The sequence below is a fragment of the Dendrobates tinctorius genome, unplaced genomic scaffold, assembly GCF_039654945.1.
Source record: "Dendrobates tinctorius isolate UK_male_01 unplaced genomic scaffold, ASM3965494v1 ptg000093l, whole genome shotgun sequence".
NCBI lineage: Eukaryota > Metazoa > Chordata > Amphibia > Anura > Dendrobatidae > Dendrobates > Dendrobates tinctorius.
In genome coordinates, this window is record NW_027361761.1 from 21,186,497 (window position 1) to 21,200,212 (window position 13,716).

The following is a 13,716-nucleotide window of genomic DNA, read 5'->3' on the forward strand; positions in this document are numbered from 1 at the left end:
CAGGCCGTATTTATCAGTGCGGCCTAACAGAAAAAGTTAACCTTGTTGCCCATAGCAACCAATCAAAGCACAGCTTTCATTTTCACAGAGCTCTTTGCAAAATGAAAGCCGAGCTCTGATTGGTTGCTATGAGCAATACTAGCTTTGTTTTAGTCACTTTTGAAGACATGAGGCCTATTAGGACTCCTTTAGCAAAACTGGTTGGTATGAGCAACAGTTTCACTTTCAATCAGTTTTGATAAAGGAGTCCTAGTAGGCCTCATGTTGTCAAAAGTGACTAAAACAAAAGCAAAATGAAACCGTAAATGCTCTTTATTTTCGTCTTTAACCTTTTTTGTAACTTTCAGTACAGAAAAAAAGTCACACGTTCGTCTAAAATATTGCAAAATTTACATAAATTCACTCTAGGTAGGAGTGCGTCAAATAAGTAAGTTTTTACCCATTTGAAGGGGTGTAGGTATGGACCCTTTCTGGTTTTTACCCATTTGAAGGGGTGTATGTATGGACCCTGTCTGGTTTTTACCCATTTGAAGGGGTGTAGGTATGGACCCTGTCTGGTTTTTACCCATTTGAAGGGGTGTATGTATGGACCCTGTCTGGTTTTTACCCATTTGAAGGGGTGTAGGTATGGACCCTGTCTGGTTTTTACCCATTTGAAGGGGTGTAGGTATGGACCCTGTCTGGTTTTTACCCATTTGAAGGGGTGTAGGTATGGACCCTGTCTGGTTTTTACCCATTTGAAGGGGTGTAGGTATGGACCCTGTCTGGTTTTTATCCATTTGAAGGGGTGTAGGTATGGACCCTGTCTGGTTTTTACCCATTTGAAGGGGTGTAGGTATGGACCCTTTCTGGTTTTTACCCATTTGAAGGGGTGTAGGTATGGACCCTGTCTGGTTTTTACCCATTTGAAGGGGTGTAGGTATGGACCCTTTCTGGTTTTTACCCATTTGAAGGGGTGTAGGTATGGACCCTTTCTGGTTTTTACCCATTTGAAGGGGTGTAGGTATGGACCCTTTCTGGTTTTTACCCATTTGAAGGGGTGTAGGTATGGACCCTTTCTGGTTTTTACCCATTTGAAGGGGTGTAGGTATGGACCCTTTCTGGTTTTTACCCATTTGAAGGGGTGTATGTATGGACCCTGTCTGGTTTTTACCCATTTGAAGGGGTGTATGTATGGACCCTGTCTGGTTTTTACCCATTTGAAGGGGTGTAGGTATGGACCCTGTCTGGTTTTTATCCATTTGAAGGGGTGTAGGTATGGACCCTGTCTGGTTTTTACCCATTTGAAGGGGTGTAGGTATGGACCCTTTCTGGTTTTTACCCATTTGAAGGGGTGTAGGTATGGACCCTTTCTGGTTTTTACCCATTTGAAGGGGTGTAGGTATGGACCCTTTCTGGTTTTTACCCATTTGAAGGGGTGTAGGTATGGACCCTGTCTGGTTTTTACCCATTTGAAGGGGTGTAGGTATGGACCCTTTCTGGTTTTTACCCATTTGAAGGGGTGTAGGTATGGACCCTTTCTGGTTTTTACCCATTAAAGGGGTGTAGGTATGGACCCTTTCTGGTTTTTACCCATTTGAAGGGGTGTAGGTATGGACCCTTTCTGGTTTTTACCCATTTCAAGGGGTGTAGGTATGGACCCTTTCTGTTTTTTACCCATTTGAAGGGGTGTAGGTATGGACCCTTTCTGGTTTTTACCCATTTGAAGGGGTGTAGGTATGGACCCTGTCTGGTTTTTACCCATTTGAAGGGGTGTAGGTATGGACCCTGTCTGGTTTATACCCATTTGAAGGGGTGTAGGTATGGACCCTTTCTGGTTTTTACCCATTTGAAGGGGTGTAGGTATGGACCCTGTCTGGTTTTTACCCATTTGAAGGGGTGTAGGTATGGACCCTTTCTGGTTTTTACCCATTTGAAGGGGTGTAGGTATGGACCCTGTCTGGTTTTTACCCATTTGAAGGGGTGTAGGTATGGACCCTTTCTGGTTTTTACCAATTTGAAGGGGTGTAGGTATGGACCCTTTCTGGTTTTTACCCATTAAAGGGGTGTGGGTATGGACCCTTTCTGGTTTTTACCCATTTGAAGGAGTGTAGGTATGGACCCTTTCTGGTTTTTACCCATTTGAAGGGGTGTAGGTATGGACCCTTTCTGGTTTTTACCCATTTGAAGGGGTGTAGGTATGGACCCTGTCTGGTTTTTACCCATTTGAAGGGGTGTAGGTATGGACCCTTTCAGTTTTTTGGTCATGCCATAGGTCACCCATTCCTGGAATTTTAAGGGGTGAGAAGATATTGATCCTTTCTAGTTTTTACCCTTTTGAAGGGGTGAAGGTATGGACCCTTTCAGTTTTTTGGCCTATGCCATGGGTCACCGTTACCTTTAATTTTAAGGAGGGTGGGTAAAGAGCCTTTCTGGTTTTTGCCCATGCCATGGGTCACCCATAGCTATCTGCACTGTATTCATTATAGATAGTAGTCTTGTATTAACGCCAGTCCTATAGACAATGAATGGAGTCATGGCGTGCATGAGCATCCACTGCTTTTTTACGTCTTGGCACTTTAGCCCTCTGTTTTCCGAATCGGTGGGGTTCTCAGTGATGGCAACCTTCAGCGATCCCCAAGTCATCACCTATCGGAGGTCCAAAAGACATTTTTTTTAATATCTGTTAGGCAAATAGACACCTATAGGAATTTAAAGGGGACCTATCATATTATCAAAAGCGACCACTTTTTGCTCTTATTTCATTCTTGCTCCTCCCCTGAGCAATTAATCTTTAGTTTTATTTAAAGCTGCCATTTGGTTCCAGAGATATTGGCCTATATATGTGGTGCTAATTTGTATGGTCTTTCTAATGGGGCGTGGCTCACGTGGCAATCATGGAGAATAGTCTAAAGACACGCCCCCGCGATCCTGTGAGCCACACCCCTTTGCAAAGACCATAAAAATGAGAACCACATGAAAAGACCCATATCTCTGGAACCGTATGACGGATTTTCAAAAAACAAAAAATGGAATACTCAGATGAGCAACGAGAATAACATAAGTGCAAAAACTGGACACTTATGACCTGGGGACCAGTCCTCCTTAAAGTTGTAAAGTTTGATATTTTAAGCCTAAATTGATCAATTTGTTTTAAGATTTTTGCATTGTAGCTTGAGGCGGTGCTGACTAACGAAGTATTCTATGAAATGTGAGGATTTCATATCTCAAGTACTCCTAGGAGTGCTGACAACGTGCTGGACGCTGACACTAGACGCAGCGGGAGCAGCAGTATCCCCAGAGATGTGTTATGATGATGGTTTATTGAGTCACTGCTTCCCGCCCACATCTTCCTCTACTAAAACAGTTTTCAGAAGTTTCTCTCACAGGAAAAAAAAAAAAAACCCGCCATACATTTAACAGATTACAACCGTCATGGCCCCTGGAGTGCAGACTCCTTACTGACAGGGAGGGATCCCAGATTATCAGACAGTATTTCCTATGGAGGAAACCAATGTATAATGAGAGGAGGAAGCCCGGTGGCTCTGTGTCAGTAAATTTTCCGACAGGTAAAATCTGTAATGATGACGCTATCATCCATCATTCATGTTCATTCCCCTTTTCTGCGAAATAACTAAAGGTGATGGGCAATTTTAAGGGGTTTTCGGCACTCATGGGGACCATCAGGTCTGCCAAAGATTATGTTTTTTCCAGGGTCTTCTTTTCGGTCTATTATAAGGGGATGATCCCCCTTCTGCGATGTAGATTGGTGCTTGACAGTCGCTCCATTCATTCTTTTTGGGGCTGAATTTAGCTTTTTCCATCAGTCCTATGGAGAATGGATGAAGCGGCGGTCCTCCATGCTGACTGCCCCCACATCATCAGAGGGATAAAATTTCCACATGTTGCCAATCATTGGGATCCTCGTGGTCAGACCCCCACCAATGTAAAAGTTATTACTTATCTTATGGGTAGAGGTAGCTTCCACCTACCAGGACTCCCCTTAAAGTTTTTCAGTGTAGAAACAACTTTTTTGATTACTTGTAGGTTACTGTTGCTGTTAATGGAGCTTAATAATATTTTAGATTTTTATTGTCATTTTTTTCTATTTCGTAGTTACGTGAGAATCATTCCCATGTCTCACCGACAACAGGGCAGCAACTTGCACTTAAAAGTGGGGATGCTTTTTTCATCTTTAAATGCATGTCATTATGGCTAAAGAAATATTTTTGCAATTGGGTTTCATAAAAAAGTGGCCTTCTATAGCCTTCTGTGTTGCACTTTCAAACGCTGGCTACACAGTGAGTTAACTGAGAATCCGTCAGTGAGCCCGCTACGACTATCTGAAGAGGAGTTTGTAATCCAACTTTTTTTTTGAACTCCTGTTAGCTCATATATGACCACAGACCGCACCAAGCTTTAATATAGAGATAAAAAAGAGCCAAAAAAAGTAAAAAAAAAACTAAAAAAAGAAACGAGAAACATAAAAAACAATTTCTAATTGCAAAAATTAATTTATTTTTAGCCTTCAATACATGGATTTAACTAAAAATAAATCAATTTATTCCGCAACCCCACATAATTGCAATAATAGATCTGTTAACAGTTTTTGCAGGAAGAAACATAATTTTTGGGGAGAGAAAAGTCAAACTGAATAATAAATAAAAAAAATTATATACCGTATATACAAATACTTTAAAGGGATATTCCGACTGCAGACATACCCATGTGTAACATACTGTAATATTGGAATATATAGTACTATAACCCCTATTCTCCGTTGCAGGAAAGAGCTTTACATTGACCATTACTGTCTTTACCAACCCACCTCAAGTCGCCACCTACCACAGAGCCATAAAAGTGACGGTGGACGGGCCGAGGGAACCAAGACGTAAGTCCCATATCACTGTGCTATCATCTCAATGTAAATATTACCTATTTCATGAGATTCTCCTTTGCTTTTTTGTGTTTCCGGTACCATTTGAAGGTCTCTGCTTGCTGTCAGTGAATGAGATTATTCCTGCATACACTCAAAGTGTTGAAGCCAGGCTTGGCCGAGTTCTCTCTTTCACCAGTGTGATACCCCATAGCATTGTTTCTTAACACTTTGGCCACAGCAAAATGGCTTGTTGCCCCCCTACCTCAAGCCCCCTTCATTCATTCTCAACCCTGATATATCCAGTGAAGCCAATCCTTTGTTCATGAGTCTCTGTCGACGTAGCCAAGGATATTTCCATACGCTGACAGCAAGCGGAGATCTTGGAAATAGAAAGGAAAGTTGCAGGACTCTTTTTCACACAATGATTCTAAGAGTCACACAAGATCGGAAACAATATCCTTCTTTCCAAAAAACAGCGCCGCTTTTGTATTTAGGCTGTGCCTGGTATTGCAGTTCACTCGCTTGGACAAGATTGGCGCTGTTTTTGATTTGACTATTTACAACCCCCTTTAAAGGAACTGACCCTATTTCTAAGGAGTATTCCCTAATAATATGGGCATTTAAATTCTGGCGATCAGCTATTATCTATGCAAAACCTGTAAGTGTTCAATTATTCTGCACTGCCCCCACGGGCTAAATGAGGCATGACAGTCTTGATTATCTAACTTGGAAAGTGATAAATTGGTAATACTCCGCAGGTCTGTGCAGATCGGTAGACATTACTCCGGAGGTTAAATTGTACCTAGACTTGTTAAAACCGCCAGTTAGCGATCAGCTGTAATCTCTGCGAAACCTGTAAGTGTTCGATTATTCTGCACTGCCCCCACAGGCTAAATGAGGCATTACAGTTTTAGTTATCTTATTTGGAAAGGGATAAATTGGTAATACTCCGCAGTTTTATGCAGATTGGTGGACATTACCAAGGAGGTTAAATTGTACACAGACTTCTTAAAAAACGCCAGCTAGCGATCAGCTGTAATCTCTGCGAAACCTGTAAGTGTTCTGTTATTCTGCACTGCCCCCACAGGCTAAATGAGTCTTTACAGCTTTGCTTATCTAATTTGGAAAGTGATAAATTGGTAATACTCCGCAGTTCTGTGCTGATCAGTAGACATTACCCAGGAGATTAAATTGTTCCCAGACTTGCTAATAATGCCAGCTGGCGATCAGTTGTAATCTCTGCAAAACCTGTAAGTGTTGAGTTTTTCTGCACTGCCCCCACAGGCTAAATGAGGCATTACAGTCTTGTTTTTCAAATCTTGGAAGTGATAAATTGGTAATACTCAGGAGTACTGTACAGATCTATACACATTACCCAGGAGCTTAAATTGTACCCAGACTTGTTAAAAACACCACATTTATAGCAGTCATCTGATAGCGGAAATAATTGCTTCATATGCAGAATTAGGAGCCATTACCGCGGTTGGATGCAGCTGAATGAACCGGGTTTCCTTGCATTCGTCTAGTGATGTTTCACGGAAATCTCCCTGGACTGACACAGTGCAGCCCCCGTGTGTACAGCAGATAGCAGAGTGTCAGAGTGACTCTTTAAGGTCGAATGCCCAGATTCTGCGAGAAATATTTATATTCTACCGATAAGACGGGAAAATGTTATGAAAGAGATTGATTTATGCCAGACAGATAATCGTAAGGAGAAGGAATAGTTCTCAGTGTGGAGCAGTGAGGATGCCGATGTGAGAAGTTCAGGTCAGTTTGGGAAACTTTGAGCCCGATCCATCATTTGCATTTTTTTTTAATCTCATTTTTCTTTTTTTTGCTTTGTGGTATTTGATGACATTTTTTTGGTCCTAATAATTTGTACAGCAGGTGGTTCAGTGGACGATGTGCAAATTGAAAAAAATACTCTTTATTTTTGTCTTTAACCTGTTTTGTATCTTTGTAGCCCCAAAAAGTCGATTATTCAGCGAATATGTTGCAAAATGTTGTCCCAAAAAGCGTCAAATGCACATAAAACCGCTCCAGTTTGGGTACTATAAGATAAAAATGATTGTGACTTTTTCCAAAGTTGCACTGATAAATTGGTCACAAAAGTCTGGAAACTCCAAACCATGACCACAATGATGAACATTAAAAAAACAAACAAACAAACAAAAAAAACAGACGAACGCATAAAGACTATCCTTTAAAAAAGTGCGAATTAAAAGAATAATAAGGCGCAAATAAAAAAATAGGTGAAAAACACCAAAGACAAGACAAAAAAAATCTAGATGAATGCAATAAGAAATTTGTCCCATTGTATCTGGGGAAAACGGGAGTCCCAAAGGGCCCTGAGTGAGTAAAATGTTACTGAGCATGTGCGACCAACACTAATTGATCAGTGGTCGCACATGCTCACTAAAGCTTCATTCATACAGAGGTCTTTGGGACGCTTGTTCTTGGGAGCAGCCGGACCCCAGCGATCAGAAACATGCAAGAGAGGTGATATATGTTATTTATGGGACAAACCTCACAAGTGGTTTCCGTAAGTGCTTTCTATATTGGGAGGCACACTTGACAACTTTTAAGAAAAGTTTTGCATAACTGTGTCCCCCCCCATTTCCTGTCCCCTGAGGTCAGTCTGATGAAGGGAGTTCTGGGCGCTATGCACAGGAAACATTCAGAGAGCTCTGCTAATTAACTCTTTCTAACCACTGTGGCTGTTGTGGACCCCAGAAGGGCAAGGGGCTATCTCTGGCCGGCCACTAAGCAATACCTTTATTAGTAGAAGGTAAGCAAACCAGAAAAGGGTCAGCATACCTGAGCGTCTCGTCACCAATCTCTCCTATAAAGTAATGATAACTGGGAACTAGTGCTGGTTCCTCCTGATGTTGGATAAGATTTCGAAGGGCAGTTATGGGGGGCCTACCACCTACAGGTGGGATTCTGTGTTACTATCACAGTGGCTCCAGCATTATATAGAGGTTGTGTTAGCCATGTCAATCACAGAATTTGTGGCAGAAAGTATATGTATATCAACAGGGTAGCAAGAAATAATTAAGAGACGGAGCATGACGACACAATGTTTATTTGTAGTCTGTGACCACGAAGACACATAGGTCTGATAGGAGCTGTGTACAGAAAACGGCAGGATGTTTTTAATCAAAGCTGCTCGCAAAGTTGTTTTGTTTCTTATCTCAGATGTATCGGAACAATAGAAAATAATGTAGAAAAGGGTAAAGCCTTCAAAAGGATAAATGTGATGGTTTAGTGAATCCTGCACTCAGCAGGGAGTAGGGCACTGAGGGGGTTGGACACTGCATTGAGCAGGGGTTGGGGTTGCATTGAGCAGGGGGTTGGACACAATGACCCTGGAGGTTCCTTCCAACTCTTAACATGCTATGATTCTATGTGCAATAAAGCTTAAATTGGCTGGCTGACTACTTATTTTGCTAGTTAAAGAGAACCTGTCATGTACCCAAATGCTATTAACCTGAAGATATAGGGATAGGATAATATGCAGGTTAATAGTGCTACAAAATTGCCTTACTGATAGCCTAGCTACCGGGAGAAAATGAACTTTATTCCTTCTGGGAGCTGCTGGCTCTCAATCATAGAAGCACGGCCGATGTGGCTCTGGTCACTGCTCAGTACTCAGTGAGCATCAGCTGGAAGCACGCCTTGGCACTTTGATTGACAGCTTGAATCAGTGCTGAGCCAACTGTCAAGTAAGTGCTCACAGCAGCTGATCACTACGTACTATGTGATTGTAGCCGTGTCGGTCACGCCTCTATGACTGAAAGCCGGAGGGTGTTGGCCGCGCCTCTATAACTGAAAGCCGGAGGGTATTGGCCGCGCCTCTATGACTGAAAGCCGGAGAGTGTTGGCCGCACCTCTATGACTGAAAACTGGCGGGTGTCGGCCGTGCCTCCATGACTGAAAGTTGACGTCTTCTGGGACAAATAAATGTAATTTCCTCCCGATAGCCACTCTTTCAGTAAGGTGGCCAGACAATATTGTAACAACCTACAGATGACCCATATATCTGCAGATTATTAGCGTTTTAAGGCATGACAGGTTGCCTTTAACTGTAGAAGTAAACAGTCAGCCAGCCCCCTTCAGACACAGAACCAATGTGTGCACTCCTAATGATTGACAGCTTAGGCCACCAGCATGGTCGAGCCGCCGGACCAAACTGTTCTCTCTCTGATGCCGCTCCTCTTCAATTCAGAACCCCAGCGCTGCAAAGTAACAGTGCTAACCACTAAGCCACCATACTGCGCTGTCTTCCAAGCAAACAGCTTGCAAGGGTGCACCTTACATAGGAAACAGGCCACCTCTGAGGTGGCCAGTAATCTTGGCAATGAGGCGTAAACTATAGACTGAAAAATTACTTGGGTGTTTAGAAAGGAGGGGATTTTTAATAAAAGGAAAATTACAAAGTTGCTTTTTTTTTTTTTTTTTACAAGCATTTTTCTATTTTAACCATTTATCATGTTGAGCCGACTTGCAAAAGAATGCAAAACTTTTCAGAATCTAAATCCAGAGATGGAGATCCACCTTCGGAGGAGGAGACGGAGATCTGTCCACTGCGGGATATACTAATTTTTTTTCTTGACAGACAGAGAAACTGAAAACATCCGTGAACTCCCTCGACATCTACATCCCAGATGAGAAAGAGGAGAGACCGGAATCCAGATTGCTTCCCCATGGCATAAAAATAAGGGGGGGGCGACCGTGGAATGATTCACACACTCGAGGTCCAGAAGCGCCAGAAGTCCCAAATACAGATCATAGAGAACGATTTCCTGTGTAATGCGTCCACTCAAGCCCTATGGACCGGGGGTGAAAAATAATGCACGATCCTCAGCTCCACATTATTTTTTTTATTGCTATAAAATAGGAAAATCAAACAAATTTGATTGAAAATCTGCAACCGTTTTGTGTATGCAGCTACAATGCAAATCTGAGTGTCTCCCTGGTACCAGACTACCAACAAACTTTGTGCCATAACTGGCTGTAATGGGAGCCCCCTTTAATATTGAATGTGGTATTGCAGATTCTGCCCCATTCACTTAAGTGGAACTGAATTGCAGTACCAGACACAACATGAAGATGGAGGGGTGGCGGTGTTTTTTGGGGAAAAAAAGTTTTTGTGTCTGTCCTCCAGCCTCATCTGTGCACACAGCAGTGTCTGTCCTCCAGCCTCTTCTGTGCACACAGTGTCTGTCCTCCAGCCTCGTCTGTGCACACAGTGTCTGTCCTCCAGCCTCTTCTGTGCACACAGTGTCTGTGCTCCAGCCTCTTCTGTGCACACAGTGTCTGTCCTCCAGCCTCTTCTGTGCACACATTGTCTGTCCTCCAGCCTCGTCTGTGCACACAGTGTCTGTCCTCCAGCTTCTTCTGTGCACACAGTGTCTGTCCTCCAGCCTCGTCTGTGCACACAGTGTCTGTCCTCCAGCCTCGTCTGTGCACACAGTGTCTGTCCTCCAGCCTCGTCTGTGCACACAGTGTCTGTCCTCCAGCGTCTTCTGTGCACACAGTGTCTGTCCTCCAGCCTTGTCTGTGCACACAGTGTCTGTCCTCCAGCCTCTTCTGTGCACACAGTGTCTGTCCTCCAGCCTCGTCTGTGCACACAGTGTCTGTCCTCCAGCCTCTTCTGTGCACACAGTGTCTGTCCTCCAGCCTCGTCTGTGCACACAGTGTCTGTCCTCCAGCCTCTTCTGTGCACACAGTGTCTGTCCTCCAGCCTCTTCTGTGCACACAGTGTCTGTCCTCCAGCCTCGTCTGTGCACACAGTGTCTGTCCTCCAGCCTCTTCTGTGCACACAGTGTCTGTCCTCCAGCCTCATCTGTGCACACAGTGTCTGTCCTCCAGCCTCGTCTGTGCACACAGTGTCTGTCCTCCAGCCTCGTCTGTGCACACAGTGTCTGTCCTCCAGCCTCGTCTGTGCACACAGTGTCTGTCCTCCAGCCTCGTCTGTGCACACAGTGTCTGTCCTTCAGCCTCTTCTGTGCACACAGTGTCTGTCCTCCAGCCTCATCTGTGCACACAGTGTCTGTCCTCCAGCCTCTTCTGTGCACACAGTGTCTGTCCTCCAGCCTCGTCTGTGCACACAGTGTCTGTCCTCCAGCCTCATCTGTGCATACAGTGTCTGTCCTCCAGCCTCTTCTGTGCACACAGTGTCTGTCCTCCAGCCTCGTCTGTGCACACAGTGTCTGTCCTCCAGCCTCGTCTGTGCAGTGTCTGTCCACAGTGTCTGTCCTCCGGCCTCGTCTGTGCACACAGTGTCTGTCCTCCGGCCTCTTCTGTGCACACAGTGTCTGTCCTCCGGCCTTGTCTGTGCACACAGTGTCTGTCCTCCGGCCTCGTCTGTGCACACAGTGTCTGTCCTCCGGCCTCGTCTGTGCACACAGTGTCTGTCCTCCGGCCTCGTCTGTGCACACAGTGTCTGTCCTCCGGCCTCGTCTGTGCACACAGTGTCTGTCCTCCGGCCTCTTCTGTGCACACAGTGTCTGTCCTCCGGCCTCTTCTGTGCACACAGTGTTTGTCCTCCAGCCTCGTCTGTGCACACAGTGTCTGTCCTCGAGCCTCTTCTGTGCACACAATGTCTGTCCTCCTGCCTCATCTGTGCACACAGTGTCTGTCCTCCAGCCTCGTCTGTGCACACAGTGTCTGTCCTCCAGCCTCGTCTGTGCACACAGTGTCTGTCTTCCAGCCTCGTCTGTGCACACAATGTCTGTCCTCCTGCCTCATCTGTGCACACAGTGTCTGTCCTCCAGCCTCGTCTGTGCACACAGTGTCTGTCCTCCAGCCTCGTCTGTGCACACAGTGTCTGTCTTCCAGCCTCGTCTGTGCACACAGTGTCTGTTCTCCAGCCTCTTCTGTGCACACAGTGTCTGTCCTCCAGCCTCTTCTGTGCACACAGTGTCTGTCCTCCAGCCTTGCTCAGGGTCTCAGGACTCATCATTCAGTCTGCTGTTTTCTCGGTTTGACTGTCAGGGGCTCGGCTGTTGTCCAGGCAGGAAATGACACATCAAGAGGCATTTTTATTGAGCAACCTTCTGAGAAAACTGATACAAGGATACACAGGCTGTTTACACATTCCTGCAGGGCTGCAGGCGGCATGGCAGAGCAAGACACATGTACAGGACCCCCAGGCCTGTCCACTAATTCCCCCCCCCCACCACCACAGAGAAGATGTATAAACCCCATTACTGCATAATACTCAATATACATAAGATATAGAATATACAATGTACAGCGCATATAATACACAATATACATAAGATATATAATATATACCGTACAGTGCATATAATACACAATATACATAAGATATAGAATATATAATGTACAATGCATATAATACACAATATACATAAGATATATAATATATACCGTACAGTGCATATAATACTCAATATACTGTACATAAGATATAGAATATACAATGTACAGCGCATATAATACACAATATACATAAGATATATAATATATACCGTACAGTGCATATAATACACAATATACATAAGATATAGAATATATAATGTACAATGCATATAATACACAATATACAAAAGATACAGAATATATACCGTACAATGCATATAATACACAATATACATAAGATATATAATATATACCGTACAATACATATAATACACAATATACATAAGATATATAATATATACCGTACAGTGCATATAATACACAATATACATAAGTTATAGAATATACAATGTACAGCGCATATAATACACAATATACAAAAGATACAGAATATATACCGTACAATACATATAATACACAATATACATAAGATATATAATATATACCGTACAGTGCATATAATACACAATATACATAAGATATAGAATATACAATGTACAGCGCATATAATACACAATATACATAAGATATATAATATATACCGTACAGTGCATATAATACACAATATACATAAGATATAGAATATATAATGTACAATGCATATAATACACAATATACAAAAGATACAGAATATATACCGTACAGTGCATATAATACACAATATACATAAGATATAGAATATACAGTGTACAATGCATATAATACACAATATACATAAGATATAGACTATACAACATACAGCACATATAATACACAATATACATAAGATATATAATATATACCGTACAATACATATAATACACAATATACATAAGATATATAATATATACCGTACAGTGCATATAATACACAATATACATAAGATATAGAATATACAGTGTACAGTACATATAATACACAATATACATAAGATATAGACTATACAACATGCAGCACATATAATACACAATATATATACCGTACAGTGCATATAATACACAATATACATAAGATATATAATATACAACATACAGCACATATAATACACAATGTACATAAGATATATAAACCTGTAGACTGTGAGCCCTCGCGGGCAGGGACCCCTCTCCTTATGTACTTGTGTGTCCCTTGTCGAACACATGTTTATTATACTTGTCTATATTTCCCCTTTTCTCATGTAAAGCGCCATGGAATAAATGGCGCTACATAAATGCATAATAATAATAATATACAACGTACGGTGCATATAATACACAATATACTTAAGATATATAATATACAGCGTACAATGCATACTATACACACTATATATAAGATATATAATATACAGCGTACAGTGCATATAATACACACTATACATAAGATATATAGTATACAGCATACAGTACATATAATACACAATATACATAAGCTATATAATATACAACATACAGTACATATAATACACAATATACATGATATATAATATACAGCATACAGTACATATAATA

General features: G+C 42.5%; 1 protein-coding gene across 3 annotated transcripts in view; it reads left to right on the forward strand.

The window, feature by feature from the left end:
* RUNX2 (RUNX family transcription factor 2) overlaps nucleotides 1-13,716 on the forward strand; it is a 249,685-nt gene that overhangs the window by 194,968 nt on the left and 41,001 nt on the right. For all 3 annotated transcript variants that reach the window (XM_073586535.1, XM_073586532.1, XM_073586534.1), the window contains one exon: nucleotides 4,766-4,870. In XM_073586535.1, the coding sequence (XP_073442636.1) occupies nucleotides 4,766-4,870 (105 nt within the window). The remainder of the gene's footprint in view (nucleotides 1-4,765; nucleotides 4,871-13,716) is intronic.